This window comes from Ochotona curzoniae, unplaced genomic scaffold (assembly GCF_017591425.1).
Source record: "Ochotona curzoniae isolate NIBS_2020 unplaced genomic scaffold, NIBS_Ocur_1.0 scaffold_1852, whole genome shotgun sequence".
Classification (NCBI taxonomy): Eukaryota; Metazoa; Chordata; class Mammalia; order Lagomorpha; family Ochotonidae; genus Ochotona; species Ochotona curzoniae.
This window is the reverse complement of record NW_024467087.1, coordinates 36,817,850-36,835,011: the sequence shown is the minus strand read 5'-3', so window position 1 is coordinate 36,835,011 and position 17,162 is coordinate 36,817,850. Positions and strand designations below refer to the sequence as shown.

At 41.4% G+C, this 17,162-nt stretch overlaps 1 protein-coding gene across 1 annotated transcript in view; it reads right to left on the bottom strand.

The window, feature by feature from the left end:
* TRMT2B (tRNA methyltransferase 2 homolog B) overlaps window positions 1-17,146 on the bottom strand; it is a 34,436-nt gene extending 17,290 nt beyond the window's left edge. The window contains 1 exon segment of the mRNA XM_040999551.1: window positions 17,050-17,146. Within this exon segment, the coding sequence (XP_040855485.1) occupies window positions 17,050-17,146 (97 nt within the window).
* Window positions 17,147-17,162: the final 16 nt, after the last annotated feature.

The window sequence follows — 17,162 nt, the reverse complement described above, 5'->3', positions numbered from 1 at the left end:
AAAGGAGAGTAATATACATGAAGTAACACCCTCCAGGAACTCCGAGGAAGTGGGAGAGGGAGAAACATACAATAATCTTCAGATGTTGCATTTGCTCCACCTAACTAAGCACTATGAAGCTTCTGTGTGAAACAGACTATTCTGAGGTCAGTGCCCCGATTAGCTCATTAACAGGGAGTGGTACATTGGCTTACAAGCTAATCCGCCACCTGCTGCACCAGCATCCCATACGGACTCTGTTCAAGTCCCCACTGCTTCACTTCTACTACCACTTCCACTCCAGCTCTGTTAATGTGCCTGGGAAAGCAGTGGAAGGCAGATCTTGGACACCCACATGGGAGACCCAGAAGAAGCTGCTGGTTCCTAGCTTTGGACTGGCTCAGCTCAACATCTTTAGCAACTGTGGCCTTTTAAGGAGTGAACCAGCAGATAAACAATGTGTGTGTGCGAGTGTGTCTGTCTGTCTATCTGTCCATCTATCTCTCCTTTCTGAGTAAATCTACTTTAAATATGTACACTCAAAATTATCTTAAATACACGAAAAATTCAGTAGGATAAAGATTTGAAGGAAATATGCTGAATGTTTACAACGATTGCCTCTAGATGACAGACTTGGAGTTAATTCATTTGCTGGCATTTTCTTCAATTTTTGTGCCTCCTAATTTTTCTACAAAAAATATACATTACATTCATTGATTCCAGAAGAGGAAGAAGTAAAGTATTAGAGAAAGAATGAATTGATAAATCTTGGTGAAGTCCCTATTGTCCAGACTCAAATATAAGAACTGTTTTTTGTCACTTCTCATGGAAGTGACGAGACTTCAAGAAATTAACTTGAACTAAGCAGATCTACAGGAGAATGTCTTGCAAGTCCAATGCTAAGAGTAATATAGTTTGTTAGTAATAGGAATATTCTCCTCCACTATCTGGTGTCATACCTAACAGCTATTAATATGCCTAGAAAACCAACCTGGCAATCAGAAAGTCACTTGTAACTTGAACAAAAAGAATTCAGTGGCTTTGAAGGAGCTCTTTGACAGAGTTTTTATACTATGGCTCCCAGATCAGCATGCCTGTTATTTGAGAAGTGATGCATAAACACCGACTCTCCAGTGTTCTATTCTCTACCATCTCTAACTAGTAACTGGAATCTTCTGTCATTACAATATTACCTGTCTCCTATCCTCATTACATGTCATAGTTTCCAAGGTAACAGCTCATCTTACATGAATTATATTCTGGGTCTGTAGCTCCCAGGTGAGATATTGGGAAGCATCTTAATCTTATCTGCAGTATATCTAAAAATTATATTTACCAGGAGTCGCTTCTGGGTAGAAGTTGCAGATGGTTAGTTTCATTCACTATGAGCCTTCTTAAAAAAAAATATATATATATATATACATACACATATATATATATTCAGTTGAAGAGTCTATCATTTTCTGGTTTATATATTTTTTTTTCCTAAAATGCATCTCTTAGGTTTGGAGACATACATTATTCAGGGGCCCTTCAGTTCGCTGATGAACATCAAGGATTTTTGATGATAGTACTTAGGAGAATGGCTCCTCCACTTGCAAAAATAGAGAAGGCAGAGAAGAGTTTTGGGGGGAGAGAAAGAAGATAGTGGAATCTAGAGTGGTGGTCCAGGGATAAGAAACGGTTGACACAATAGGTTGTATGTAGGAAGAAATACCTTAGAAACTGTCACCAAACTACCTAGACAGGGTTGTGCTTCTGGTTTCTAGGGTAACATAGATATTTACTACCTTGCATTTACGTGACTAGTGCTAACATTCATTTTCTCACTTAATAAGATTTCAACTCTGCTTTTTATAGTATTGAAATTTGCAATTCAAAGTTAATAGCATCCCGGCACTGATGGCTCATTCCTCAAAGCTAGATGAATAGAAATAGCACAGGGATATCCATCTCCTATCCTATTCCACACCTGAGTACCACCCATAGGACAGACTTCAACCTGGTACCTGGCACTTAACACCATGAACACAAAATCTACGACTAGCCAAAAGACATAATTTCTACGCTCTCTAAGTCACCATGCTCAGAAACCCCTTTTTAAAAAGACACTAGCCAGAGGGGAAAAAAAAATTAAAGACATTAGTAGGGCCTGGCACGGTAGCCTAGTGGCTGAAGTCCTCACCTTGCATGCCGGGGATCCCATATGGGTGCTGGTCCACATTCCACTTTCCTTCTAACTCTCTCTGTCTTTCCTTCACTCCATAAATCTGACTCCCCAATAAAAACAAAATAAAATCTTTAAAAAAAAAAGGCTAGTCTTCCTTCTGCAGTGCCATGTACCAGAATTTCTTTCAAGAGCCTTTTTTAGGTTGAATGGGGTGGCCAGACCAGATGGTTTTTAATGTGCCTCTTCAGTTTTACATCCAGTGGAGAAATTGGAAGATGTAATACTTCCCCTTCTCTACTGAGTTAATATGTACTTGGGTCAGCACTGTGGGCCAGCCCAGTGGATTAAGCACTACTGATAATGTTGGTGTCTCTTATGAACATGTATTTGAGCCCTGACTTCTCTGTTCCCAATTCATCTCCCTGCTAATGCCTCTGGGAAGGCAATGGAAGATGCCCCAGACACTTGGGTCCTTGTACCCATATGAGAGACCAGGATGGAGTTCATGGCTCCTGGTTTGATCCTCGCCCAGCCCGTGCTATTCTGGCAACTTGGGAAATGAACCAGCAGTGGATTGAAAGGCAGAGTTACAAAGAAAGAGAGAGAAATAAACAGAAAGAGGTTTAACATTAAGTGGTTCACTTCCCAAATGGCCACAACAGCCAAGGCCAGACCAGGCCAAAGCCAGGAGACAGGAGCTTCTTCTGAGTCTTTCATCTGGGTAACAGGGACCCAAGGACTTGAGCCATCCTTTAATGTCTTCTCAGGCACATTCGCTGGGAGCTGGATCAGAAGTGGAGCAGTCAGGACTCCAACCCGTGCTCATAGGAGATACTATGTGAGGAGTCAGAGGGGATAGTAGGCAGCTACGGCTTTTCTGGTCCCCAAGTTGTTGTTGTTGCTTTTTAATATAAAATTGTATTTCTCTCCCATGTCTTAACTTCCCCAGAGCACATTTTTCAAGGACACTGTCTCTCCTTGAGGAAAGACAAAGGGGGCAGAATTAACATCAATTCACAATCTAGAAGTGACCCCCTAATCTCATCTCTGGGCCACTGATGGCACCTGAGTGATCAGCTTATTGTTAGAACGGGAGGAGGAAGCTAACCAGTCCCACCCTTCTGAGGCATCATTCGAAACCAGATGCCATTGTGAACAATTTTGTCCTTTGTAGTAACTCCCCTGTGATGGTGCAAAAAAGACACTATCTCCACTATTAACTCGGGACTTTCTTTCCTTCCTCCTGCCACTAGCAGGAGGCTCGGGACACATGGAGTCCCCTCCTGCTTCCATGGCAGGAACCCTTTTTTGCTTTTTTTTTTTTTTAAATAAATACGCTTAACAAACTAGAGTTTGTCCACATGAAAATGATTTCATGTGTGTAAATCTCCTTTTCAAAAAATAAACACATTTTTTTAAAAAATGAAAAAGAAAGAGTGCTATTTGGTTTCTGAGTTTTTCGTTAGGACTTTTTCAAGATTAAGTAGTGTATGGAATGAAAATGATTTTGTAAACATTGTTAGGATCATGGTCCCTGGTGAAATTCCCCTTTGTAAATGTAAAATGCTGTTTCTCCTCTATTCTTTCATCTTTTGGAAAGAGGAGCTCCTCTAGGTGTTTGGTTTTACTGTGAGAATAACAACTGGGCCATTCATTTGGTGGAGCCGTTATTGGAACGTGAATTCCATGAAATTTTAAAAAGGGGGGCGGGGAGGGAGGAAGTCTCATTGAGGGAATGAAAAAGTATTCCCCCCCCCCAAAAAAAGAAAAACTATCTTTGACCAGATCAAAGAGTCAACCTCCACATCTTTGAATTTTTACCACGAGGAAGCCAGTAGATTTCAGCTTATCATGAAAATGAAAAAAAAAGGCTGTCAGTCATTCTATCAAGACCATCCAGGCATGCCGAGGTCTTGGCCACACCTTTAGGTGTGTGGCACCAGCATTGCCCACCCATTTTCTAACTGATTAAGAGACCACCAATGGGGAACATCTTACCTGCGTGTTCCCCGCCCAACAAGGAGGGGTCAGGGAATGCTTAAAACCCCAAGACCCTTCCTCAAGCCTTTGGTGTCTCTCCCTCCTCTTTCGAGAGGCACCCCACCTGTCGGCTTTCTCTCAGGAGATGCTTCCCCTTTCCTCTCCCTTCCCTGCTCACCTGGCCCCTTCGCAAATAAACTTTTCTGTTTGCAACAGATTCCTGGCTGTTTATTTCTATACTAAGCTGAGGAAAGAGCCCACCGGGCATTTCTGGTAACAATACTTTCTGAGGGCTTTTGTTATTGTTCTGAGCAAGTCGGACAGCAGTTAGAATTCATGCTTGTGATTGTTTGCTACTGTTTTTGTTTCTCTCTTAAATTTGTGCTTGAAAGACTCCACTTAATTTTGGGGGGCTCTTTCTCTCTTGAAAACTCCCTTCTGTTGCTACTCACATTTCTATCTTTGATAACTTTAATAAATCTTGCTTCGCTAACTGACACTGTCCACATTAAGACTCTTCTTTCATGTAAGAACCAAGGTTGCCTTCATTTTTTTTTCCAAGTGAAATTCCCAGTAACAATTGTATGAACAAGTTTTTTAATTTCTTTTTTTATTTGAAAAGAATTATAGAGAGGAGACAGAGGTCCTCAATTTATTCCACAGATGACTTTGCAATAACCTGAGTTAAGCCTATCCAAAACTGGGAGCCAGGAGCTTCTTTTGGGTGTAAGAGCCCAAAGATTTGGGCCATCGTTTGCTGTTTTCCCAGGCCATAAGCAGAGAGCTGAATCAAAAGTGCAGCAGCTGGAATGAACTGGCACCCATATGGGATGCCAGAAACAGAGGCAGAGGCTTAACTATGTCACGGTGCTGGACCCACAGAACAACCTTTGCAACAGCAAATATTATCATTTATAACATTTATTGACTTCCTAGCTTGTGTCTCACATTGTGCTAAGTGATTTCATGTCTATTTTACGGGTGAGAAAATTAACAGCTATATTTTCTAGATGAGAGCTGAAACTTAGGGATAAATTACCAGTCGAAGGTTACACAGTGAGCAATGGAATTGGAACTTGAATTCTGCTACCTGATACCCATATCTCCACTTGTAACTATTTTTAGGCAGAGTTGCAGGAAGAGTGGGGAGACAGATTTTCCTTCTGCTGCTTCTCTCCTCAAATGGTTACAATGGCTGGAGCTGAGCCAGTATGAAGCCAGGAGCCAGGAGCTTCTTCCAGGACTCCCAGGTGAGTAGAAATGCCCAAGTTCTTGAGCCATCTTCCATTGCTTTCCCAGGCACATTAACAAGGAGTTGGATTGAAAGTGGAGCTGCTTGGGCTCAAACCAGAGTCTACATTGAATGCTAGTGCTATAGGTTGTGACTTCACCCGCTGTGCCACAGCACTGGCCCCATCCAATTTAATCCTTTAAAGCTTGATCTCTAAGCTTTTGTGTGCATCAGAATTATCTGGAGGTCTTATTAGAACACTTTCCTGGACCCGTAATTTCTGATTCAGTACTCCTGAGATTTGCATTTCTTTTTTTAAAGATTTATTTTTATTATTTTTTTATTGGAAAGGCGGATATACAGAAAGGAGAGACAGAGAGAGGAAGATCTTCCGTCCATTGATTCACTCCCCAAATGAACACAATGGCCCATGCTATGCCGATCCGAAGCCAGGAGCCTCTTCTGGGTCTCCCACGTGGGTGCAGGGTCCCAAAGCTTTGGGCCGTCCTCGACTGCTTTCCCAGGCCACAGGCAGGGAGCTGGAAGGGAAGCGGGGCTGCCGGGATAGAACCGGCGCCCATTTGGGATCCCGAGCGTTCAAGACTAGGACCTTAACTACTTGCGCCACCACGCCGGGCCCAGAGATTTGCATTTCTAACGAATTCCCAGATGGTACTGATATTGCTGGACCAAAGATCACAATTAAAGACCTCTACCTTTTACACCACTGCCTCCTATCAGGGGCAGAAGAGCTTGCCACTGAAATGAAGCTAAGAAGACACTTGTGCACAAAATAAGGTTGGCAGTGTTCTCAGGATGCAATGCTCAGGGGTCCTAGGGGATACCCTCATCAGTTTATCTTTCCAGGAAGATGTGATGACTGGCTGGAAGAGCCATGTTGGGGGAAAGACACTGCATAGGCTACAGTCACGAAACTTGAGGATTCTGTTAAGAGCCAGACAGCTTTTGGGTCAGGCTTGGCTTCTAAGTTGGTCCTCACTTCTCCCATTTCTCATATATATATATATATATATATATATATATATATATATATGAGTTCTCTTTTGCAAGTAACTCTAAGAGTTAATATCAAAGAGCAGTATTTGCCAAGTATAGCTTCCTATCAGTTGGGGGTTTGATATAAGCAACACATTCCCTGTGATGCTGTAGAGGGTCTCCATTAGCACTCTCCTCTGAAGCTGAGGAAAGAGCCATTACCCAGCTGAGCTCTCCTCAGAGCTGTTGTTCACACCTACCTTATAAAGAACTTATATTGCCTATAGTAGATAGAGAGAAGCATAGGTTGAGCATAGCACTCATCCTGCCATAGCCTTGTTTGTCTTTTCATCTCAGTTTTTCCCACTTGAGCCTTGTGTTTCCCTGAGATTCAGCTGGGGTCACTGAGTTTTTAGGCAATGAAGCATAGTGCAGTGCTCATTAGTGTGGCTGCACATTGGAAATCATGCAGGAAGCTTTACTAAAACACCGTGCCAAGACCCCCGCTCCCCAATCAATTAAGTCAGAATGTCTGTGGGAGGGCGTTATAAACACATTTCCAGGTGATGCCAGTGTCAGACACAATTAAAATCAGTAATAATAAAGAAAATGGGCTTTGCTATCATGCAGGCTCCATTTCTAGCTCTGCTACTTCTGAGAAGATGCAGTTGGATAATGACCTTATCTCTTGTTGCTTTAATATCTGCATCTATGAAAATTGGCATTATTAATAGAACACCTTGGACTTGTCTCATCAGCTGCCCTTAGACCCAAATGGATTGGGTATGCAACATACTGCTACTGTACAATACCTACCATGGAATGATTACTACCTAGATGGTAGCTGGGACAAAATTAAGGCATCTTCCTTCAGCCTACAGAGCTGATCATAAGGCCATAACCTATGACAAGGGTCAGTACGACATCTGCTCTACTTAGTAAATGGGAAAATAATGCTGCTTTGGAAAAACAGCAAGTAAAAGCAAACCAGAAACAATGTAACACTGATATTCTAAGAGACCAGTCCATTGAAAAAATAGGCTGTTTGGGGTTATCAGAATCAGCTTTGAGAATCATGGAACACAGTCACAATGGTCTACACTCTAACTGATGATTTAATCAATAGTCACCCCAGAATTTCCAGAGTATTCAGAGGTGACAATGCAAAAAAAAAAAAAACACCTACTCGTTTGCTTGTCAACTCCTTATTTTAAATATTTATTTTATTGATTTGAAAGGGAGAGTTAGAGAGAGATCAGCTAGAAACTGGAAATTTAATTCAGGCCTCCCACTTAGTTGCAGGAACCCAACTGCTTGTGTTACATGCGCACAGGGTGCGCATTAGCAAGAAACTGAAATCTGAATGGAAATGAGACTGGAACCTAGACATTCTGACATAGGAAGTAGGGTCCCAACTGGTAGCTTAAGTGCTAAACAAAATGTATATTCCAATCCTTCTTTCTTTTTTTCAAGATGTGCTTATTTTAAAAACAAATACAGAAGCAAGAGGTAGAGACAGGGAGAGAGGTCTTCCATCAGCTGATTCACTTCCCAAATGACCTCAATAGTTCGGGCTAAACCACATCAAAGTATGGAACCAGGAGCTCCATCCAGGTCTTCCATAGGAGTGCAGGAGTACAAGCGTTTGAGCCATTCTCTGCTACTTTCTCAGACACATTATCAGGGAGCTGGGTGGGAAGTGCAGCAACTGGCACTTGAACCAACATCCATGGGAGTTTTTGGCACATCAAGCAGCAGTGTAACTTGTGACACAATACTGATCCCCGTATCAACCCTTCATCCCCTATGGACATGTGAGGTTATGTTCAACTAAACAGGTGCAGTTGAAGCAAAAATCTGTGAAAATGCAAGCAGTAAGAGGAAAGAAATAAAACAGAATAGAGCAGAATTTCTCAGACCCCAAACACAATACAGAGGGCTGCCTCTCTGTGTAAACCAGGTAGCAGATTTCAGGTTAGTATCTAGGAAAGAAAGAGAAAAGAAAAGAAAAGAAAAGAAAAGAAAAGAAAAAAGAAAAGAAAAGAAAAGAAAAGAAAAGAAAAGAAAAGAAAAGAAAAGATAAGATTAGTGTTTCATTTTATCTCCAGGTCAAATAAAATATGCATCTTAAGTCAACGACCAACTTTGTAATACCTGATGAAATTAAAGTTAATACAATGGGGCCTGGTGCAGTAGCCTAGTAGCTAAAGTCCTCACCTTACATGCACCAGGATCCCATATGGGTGCCAATTTGTATCCTGACTGCTCCACTTCCCACCCAGCTCCCTGATTGTGGCCTGGGAAAGCAGTTGAGGATGGCCCAAAGCCTTGGGACTCTGCACTGGTGTGCAAGACCTGGAAGAAAATACTGGCTCTTGGCTTCGGACTAGTTCAGTTCTGGACATTGTGGCCACTTGGGGAGTGAACCAGCAGATGGGAGATCTTATTCTCTGTCTCTCCTTCTCTGTAAATCTGACTTTCCAATAAAACGAAATCTTTAAAAAAAATAAATCTTAAAAAAAAAGTTTCAGACAAAACTGAATTTCAAATCCTAGCTTACAGCTTTGAGCAAGCTACTCAATCAGTCAAAAACCTCATAACTGAGGTAATGGCTGTGTCACTGGTTGAGCAGCAGCAGCATATGACTGCCATCCTCCTTGAGCACCAGTTCGGACTCCAACTGCTCCAACTGATTTCATTCCCTGCCAATGCTCCAGGGAAAGCAGTACAAGATGGCCCATGTACTTGTGCCCCTGCCAGACTCAGACTGAATTCCTCACTCCTGGCTTTGACCTGGCCCAGCATGGCCTTTGCAGCCATTTAGGGAATGAACCAATAGATGAAAGATCTCTCTTTTCTTCTTCTCTGCTACTCTGACTTGAAAATAAATGAAGAAATTCTTTAAAAAAAAAAAAACTCAATTATAGGAGTTCCTTTTGCTTGGGGTTGCTGTAAGGCATGACTGAGATAATGCATACAAAACACTCTGAGTGGTACTTGAAACATGATAAGACTTTAATAAACTGTGAAAACAGACTCATGAGAGTCAAGGGCAAGTTGCAGCTGCTGCCATTGGTGTGCCGAGTATTGTTAAGTGTAACCAGTATTATCCTTGGAACTGGGCAAAAAGGGGATTCTACCCTAGGGCTCATCCTTTAAGGGTGACTTATAAATAAATACTCAAAATAAAATTATTAAAGAAGGCAAGGTCATTTATGTTCCTTGGTGTCCAGTGCTCAGTGTAGGCATAGCACAACACATAAACCCAAACCTTCACTGTCATGATTAACATCATTCAAATTTAAGGGAAATGCTTTCTAGCTCTTACTCTATGTACTTGAAATAAGAGGCAAATGTGCACAGGGCAAAGAAATTACATTGCACTTTATAAGCACTATATCTAAGTGGAAAATGCAATGTCTTAAATAAACCTTTATTTAAAATTGGGCGAAAAAGAAGGAAATAAAAGGCAAACACATCCAAATGCCATGAAGTTTATAAGCTATGCTGCTGATGTTAGACACTGCTTGAGACAGCAAGGAGAATTTGAGCAACAGAAGTGCTTACTAAGAGAATAGTCAAATTAACCTGTCAAATCCTTTCTCTCTCAGTGGCTATAGACTTCCAAACAATGATTTTTTCCCAATAGTAACAAGCCTGGGCTTTCTTGCTTTTCTTTATGCTCCAATTCATAGTTCCTTGACATGTGGCCCTCTCTTTGCCCTTTTGCCCCAGGCCAGGCAAAATGGTTAAAGCTGGCCTGTCAAAAATACAGTAAGATGTGGAAAGGAAATGAGATATAACCATTGGAAGGGAGACTAAAATAATCCTTATTTGCACTTGATGTGGTTGTCCATCCAGCGGAAAACGAATGGAATCAGTTGACCTTTGTAAGGAGAATTCAGAAACTAAGGAAAGTGGCTGAATGACAATAGTGGTTTTTTTTTTTCTGTATATCAGCAACAACAAGTTAGAATATACGGGGGAGGATTCATTATTGATAATAAAAATACCCTATAATATCTGGGAATAACTCTAAGAATGAACAGGTACAACACATACAAAAAAAAAAAAAAACCACGTATATTAGTCCATACTACCCAGTTATCTGTAGATTCAATGTAATCCCTATCAAAATTACAATGCTATTCTTTACAAAAATAGGAAAAGATCCCTAGGGCTGGTGCAGTGGCACAGAGGGCTGATTCCCTCATCTACTGACAGCAGCACCACATATGGACACTGGTTCTCATCCCAGCTGCTCCACTTCCCATTCAGCTCTCTGTGGCCTGAGGAGGCAGTGGAGCATGACTGAGGTCCTTGGGTCCCTGTACCCATGTGGGAGACCGAGAAGAAGTTTCTAGCTCCCAGCTTCGGTTCAGCTCAGCTCTGGCCATTTGCAGCCCTTTGGTTAGCAGACAAGCAGATGAACGATCTCTCTGTCTGTCCTTCTCTCTCTGTGGAATCAGCCTTTCGAATGAAAATAAATCAATCTTTGTTTATATAAAAAAAGAAATTGTAAAATCACGTGAAATCATAAAAGACCTTAAATTGCCAAAATAACCTGAACAAAAAAAAAAGAACAAATTCAAAAGTATCACATTACTGGATTTCAAGATATTTTGCAAATCTATAGTAATCAAAACAGCATGATGCTGGTATAAAAGCAGACACATTGATCCATAGAATTGGATAAAGAGCTTGGAAATAAAACACATACATTTTAGTCAGTTGATTTTTGCTAAAAGAGCCAAGAAAACACAGTGAGGAAAGAACAGTGTACTAGAAGAAGACATAGGCACAAAACCACTTAACACTGCTCTAGACAATGAATTTTTTGATATAATCTCAAAAGTGCAGGCACACAAAAGTCAAAATAGATAATTGGGAGTGCCTTAAGCTAAAAAACCAATCTCCTGTAGAGGGGCCAGAATTGTACTGCACCAGATTAAGCCTCCACCTGAAACTCTAGTCATTCCATAATGGAGTGTTGCTTCAAGTTCTGCCTGCTCTGTTGTGGTGTAGCGGGTAAAGCCACTACTTGCAGCACCAACATTGCATATGGACACTTGTTGGAGTCCACGCTATCTCACTTCCAGTCTAGCTCCCTGTTAAGGCACCTGGGAAAGCAGCAGAAGATGGTCTAAGGCCTTGTGGCCCTTCACTACCTAGAAAACCTGATAGAAGTCCCTGGCCGCTGATTTTGGACTGGCTTAGATCAGGCCATGGTGGCCAGTTAGAGAGTGAATCAATAGATGGAAGATTTCTCTCTGTCTCTTCCACTCTCTCTATGTAACTCTTTTACATAAATAATTTCAAAAACCTAAGAATATGTTGATTTCTGGAGTTCTATTGTACAGTAAGGTAACTGTGGTTAATAGCAATGTATTGTATATTTCAAAATAACAAAAACGACCTTAAATGCTCTCACTATAAAGAAATGATGAATATTTGAGATGATGGATGTGCTTATTATCTGACTTGATCATACATACACGTAGTACACAAATAGTGAAAGATCACATTGAATTTATATAATCATTTGTCAATGGAAAAAAATGTAAAAAATAGCCACATATATATAACTATATAGATATATATATGCAACTAGCATTTGAATAAGTGAAAATTAATTCCATGTTACTTAATTGGAAAGCTAAATTTTCCAAGACAACAAATTTTAAAATTAATGACACATTCAATTCAGCCAAGCCCAAATTCAAAGTTACTTTTTTTAAGATTTATTTTATTTTTATTGGAAAGTCAGATATACAGAGAGGAGGAGAGACAGAGAGGAAGATCTTCCATCCGATGATTCACTCCCCAAGCAGCCACAATAGCAGGAGCTGAGCCAATACGAAGCCAGGATCCAGGAGCTTCTTCCATGTCGCTCAGGCAGGTGCAGGGTCCCAAAGCTTTGAGCCATCCTCTATTGCTTTCTGAGGCCACAGGCAGGGAGCTGGATGGAAAGCAGGGCTGCTGGGATTAGAATTGGCACCCATATGGGACCCCGGAGGCGCAAGGCGAGGACTTTAACCATTATGCTATTGCGCTGGGCCCCAAAATTACTTTTACTTTTGTTTAGTGTCTATCTGTTTTCATCTATTTGAAAGGCAGAATGACAGGGACACAGAGAGAATCTATCATCCAATGGTTCACTGAACAAATGGCTGTGGCAACCAGGTCTGCGCCAGCCTGAAGCTGGGAATCAGAAACTCCATCTGGGTCTCCCATGTGAGTGGCACAAATCCAGGCACTTGAACCAACATCTGCTGCCTCTCAGGTTGCATTAGCAGGCAGCTGCATCAGGAGTAGCCAGGATTCAAACCAGGTACCCCCATATGGGATAAGGGCATCCCAAGTGATGATTTAACATGCTGTGCCACAGTATCTTCCTCAATTATTTCACTTTGGTGAGGGGAAACTTTTTTCTAAGATTTGTTTTTAATTGAAAGATGAAGTTACACAGAAAAGGAGAGACAGAGGGATAGATCTTCTATCTGCCTGTTCACACCTCAAAGTTGAAATGGCTAGAACTGAGCTCATGCGAAGCCAGGAGCCAGGAGCTTCCGGGTCTCCCACACGGGTGTAGGTTCATAAGGGCATGAGTCACCCTGCTGCTTTCCAAGGCTATAAGCAAGGAGCTGGATAGGAAATAGCACAACACAAAATGGCACCCACATAGGATGCCGGTGCTGGCAGGTAGACGATTAGTCAGTTGAGCCATCACACTGGCATCCTGGTAAAGTGACTCTAAAGTTCAATGAATAGAGTCAAATGGCATAAAAATTTTGAAAATAAATTTTTTATAGGAAATGTGGCTTATAGGTTATTGAAATATATGAATATAATATATTGTAGTACTGGCACAGGAATCAACAAAGAAATCAATGAACAGTACAGAAAGCTTTGAAACTGATGAAGCAAAAGACAGGAACCTGATATGCAATAAAGGAAGTGTCACAGGACAACAGGAACAGAATTAATCAACAATATTACATGTGAAAAAAAGGGCCCAGCAGCCTGGCCTAGTGGTTAAGGTCCTCGCCTTGAATGTGCTGGGATCCCATATGGTCGCCGGTTCTAATCCCAGCAGTTCCACTTCCACTCTATCTCTCCTCCTCTCACTTGGGGAGTGAATCATTGGACGGAAGATCTTCCTCTCTGTCTCTCCTCTCTGTATATCCGCCTTTCCAATGAAAAAATAATAAAAATAAATCTTTTAAAAAAAATGTCATTATTGATATGCTTCTATCAAATTTACTGGTAAAGACAAACTTGGCAAATAATTAGAAACAAAATGTTAATGTTAGTGTGCTATAAAGAGGGTTCATAAATCAATCCAAAATACCAAATACTCAAAAATGAAAAAAGAAATTGATGCAAAATATACACGATATTTATTAAAATGTTTTTATAAAGAAAATTTTTCTTTTTTTTAAGATTTATTTATTTATTGGAAAGTCAGATATACAGAGAGGAGGAGACACAGAGAGGAAGATCTTCCGTCCAATGATTCACTCCCCAAGTGAGCGCAATGGCCGATGCTATGCCAATCCGAAGCCAGGATCCAGGAACCTCTTCCGGGTATCCCACATGGGTGCAGGGTCCCAAAGCTTTGGGCCATCCTCGACTGCTTTCCCAGGCCACAAGCAGGGAGCTGCATGGGAAGTGGGGCTGCTGGGACTAGAACTGGCACCCATATGGGATCCTGGCACGTTCAAGGCAAGGACTTTAGCCGCTAGGCCACGCAGCTGGGCCCATAAAGAAAATTTTTCTAACACAAACTGAAGCTGAAAAACACACTGAAACTATTAATACCAATCTGATGCTTATAGTCTCCTATATTGCTGATGGGGAGGGTAAATTTTTTCTGGAAAGCAGTTTGGTGCTGTGCATCAAAATTCTTTTAAGCAGTCATGTCTTGGGGCTGGCATTGTGGAGTAGCATGTTAAAGCCAGCAGTTGGGATGCCCACACCCTATATCAAAATACAGGTCTGAGTCCCATGTGGCTCTAGCCTGACCCGGCCTCAGCTGTTGTGGTCATTTGAGCTGGAAACCAGTAGATGGAAGATCTCTGACTCTTCTCCTTTCTCTGTTGCTCTTTCAAATAAATAAGTAAATCTTTAAAAATTAATGTCTTTTAAGTGATAAAGAAATAAACAGAAATAACACAGGCTATGGTCAATATCCTAGCAGATGTTGGTCTTGTTCTGGGTTCAAAAAATGACTCTACATCATGTTTGTAACTCACTTAACTAGTGTCCAGTGTACTCTCAGTCAGTGGTGTTAATGATTAGAAAAAGATGTACGAATATATATGTATATACGAAAATGTTATAATTTTGAATCATTTAACCTGCAGGAATTCATCCTAAAGAAAAAATCAGGTATTTAGGCACAGACTATACACAAGAATGTGCATCACTGATCTTTTTACTTGTAGAGGTAAAAACCATGGAAAAAGCACCAATGTCTAGCAACAGGAAAATAAATGAATTATAGTACATTCAAATGATGCTAAGGCATTATGTAGCAATTGTGGTTTGTGAATACAGCCTAATGACAAGATAAAATACTAATAAACAAAGGGGGGATTAACTGCATTGTCAAATCAAATTTTTAAGAGCAAATTTACATATTTTGCTCGCAGAGAGGCAGTAAAGAAAAAGGCTAAAATATTGAACAATAAAAATATGGAGGTTTATCTCTTTATAGTGGGACTATGAATTGTTGTGCCCTTATATTTCTTAGTCCTTCACACATTTTTATAAAGAATATTTGCTAGTGTCTTTATCACATAATTTGAAAGAAAAAACAATGATCAATTGCTTAACTCTGTGACTATGTTTCCCAAGGGCTCATTTTTTTTTAAGATTTATTTATTTATTGGAAAGTCAGATATACAGAGAGAAGGAGAGACAGGAAGATCCTCCATCCGATGATTCATCGGATGATGAGTGAGCGCAATGGCCAGTGCTGCACCGATCCGGAGCCAAGATCCAGGAACTTCTTCCTCCAGGTTTCCCACAGGGGTGCAGGATCCCAAAGCTTTGGGCCATCCTCGACTGCTTTCCCAGGTCCCAAGAAGGGAGCTGCATGAGAAGCAGGACTGCCGGGATTAGAACCAGTGCCCAAATGGGATCCTGGCGCGTTCAAGGTGAGGATTTTAGCCGCTAGGCCACACCGCCAGGACCCCAAGTGCTCATTTTAATGCCATATTAATATAGGGCATTTGGAAAGCAAATTATAATGATGAATATTTCACATTTTGGAATATTTTTTCCAGTTTTTTATGTCTATGGAAGGAATCTTCTCTCTAACTTGTTCTGCTTTCAATAAATCCACTGGGAATAAGGTCTGTATCTCCTTCGTCAGTGTGTTCTGATGGTGTTTAATTCACTTGTATACATATGATACATTCTCAGTAATTTGTAAATTGAATTATAATCAGAAAAGAGCCTGAATTCTTCCCTCACAGGTTGTGATAGCTTAAATCTTAGTATTACCACTCCCAGAAGTATTTGCATTTAAAATCATCCCCCCTCCCCACCAAGATTTATTAGGATCTGGTGCACAAAAGGCATTGTTTTAGGACGGTGGGGCATATGCAGAGTGGTTCCTATTCCTTTAAATCCTTATAATCTAATTTGGAATGGAGCAGGAAGGCAGAAAAAGCAGGAGAGACTCACACTCTCTGAGTTATTGTTGCGTGTTAGACGTTGTGCTAGGTGATTTACATACATGAAATTGTTACAGCAAAGCTTGGCAGCACACTTTTCCTCCACTTCTTACAAATGTGGGAACGAGGTTCGGAGAAGGGAAGAAAAGTGTCCAAGTTCACACAGTGAGTGCCAGATCTGGTATTGAAACCCTGACCTTCCGGGTATGACAACACTGGATGTGCATGCTAATTGTGCAAATTATTGTTTTGGAAAAGCAGCGGAGCCATATGGAGAGCCTGGGCTCTAGAAATAACTGTCCAGATTTGTATCCTTGATCTCCGCCGACTGGCTGTATACCGTTGAGCAGGTTACTTAATTCCCTGGAACTCAGTGTTCCCAGCCCTAAAAAATGGTGACTCATACCTAGCTCACAGTGTTGCTTTTAAAGATTCGATTAGGGCAGTGCCTAACACCTAGTAAACATTCAATAAATATTGGTTGTTGTTAGAGAAAATCGGAGGGAGCAATCATGTCCAGCTGGGAATAGGCTGGGAAAGCCTTTATATAGGAAGTAAGGATTGTGGAGTGATGCGGGGAGGAGGGGAGGGTTAGGAAAGGTTTGGGTTACCAGGTTGGTAGTAGCCTTGAGAGCTGTTCAAAGATCAATCCCCCATAAAGCGGTAGGCAATAGGGCCTTGAATAACGAACTAAACACTCTGGAGTTAGCCACTGGGCCACGGGCGCCTCGGAAAGCCTTTCAGCAACAGAACAATAAAGCATTCTTCAACAGCAGCGCCTCGCAACTTTGCAGTTTTACCCTTAAGTGGCACTCACTTCAGAAACCAACAATTCTCTGAGGACTGACAATTTGATTGAGGGAAAGAGGTGGAAAAGGGGTGTGAATGGCTACAAGCTAGGAGGGGAGGAGATACAAAGTGCTGGGGATGGGGGAAGCGGCAAAAAGAACGTCTTCTAGAACTCCTGCAGGCAGGAGCGGCTCCTTGACGATACTTGAAGCGTAAGCTACCTCCTGCTCTTCGAAAGTGCGAGTTTCCGCTTCGACTGGGGACTTCCTTTAACTTCCAGACAGTCTTTTTGGCCTGTGCGAAGCAGGCGTAGGGCATTAGGACCCAGCGATTG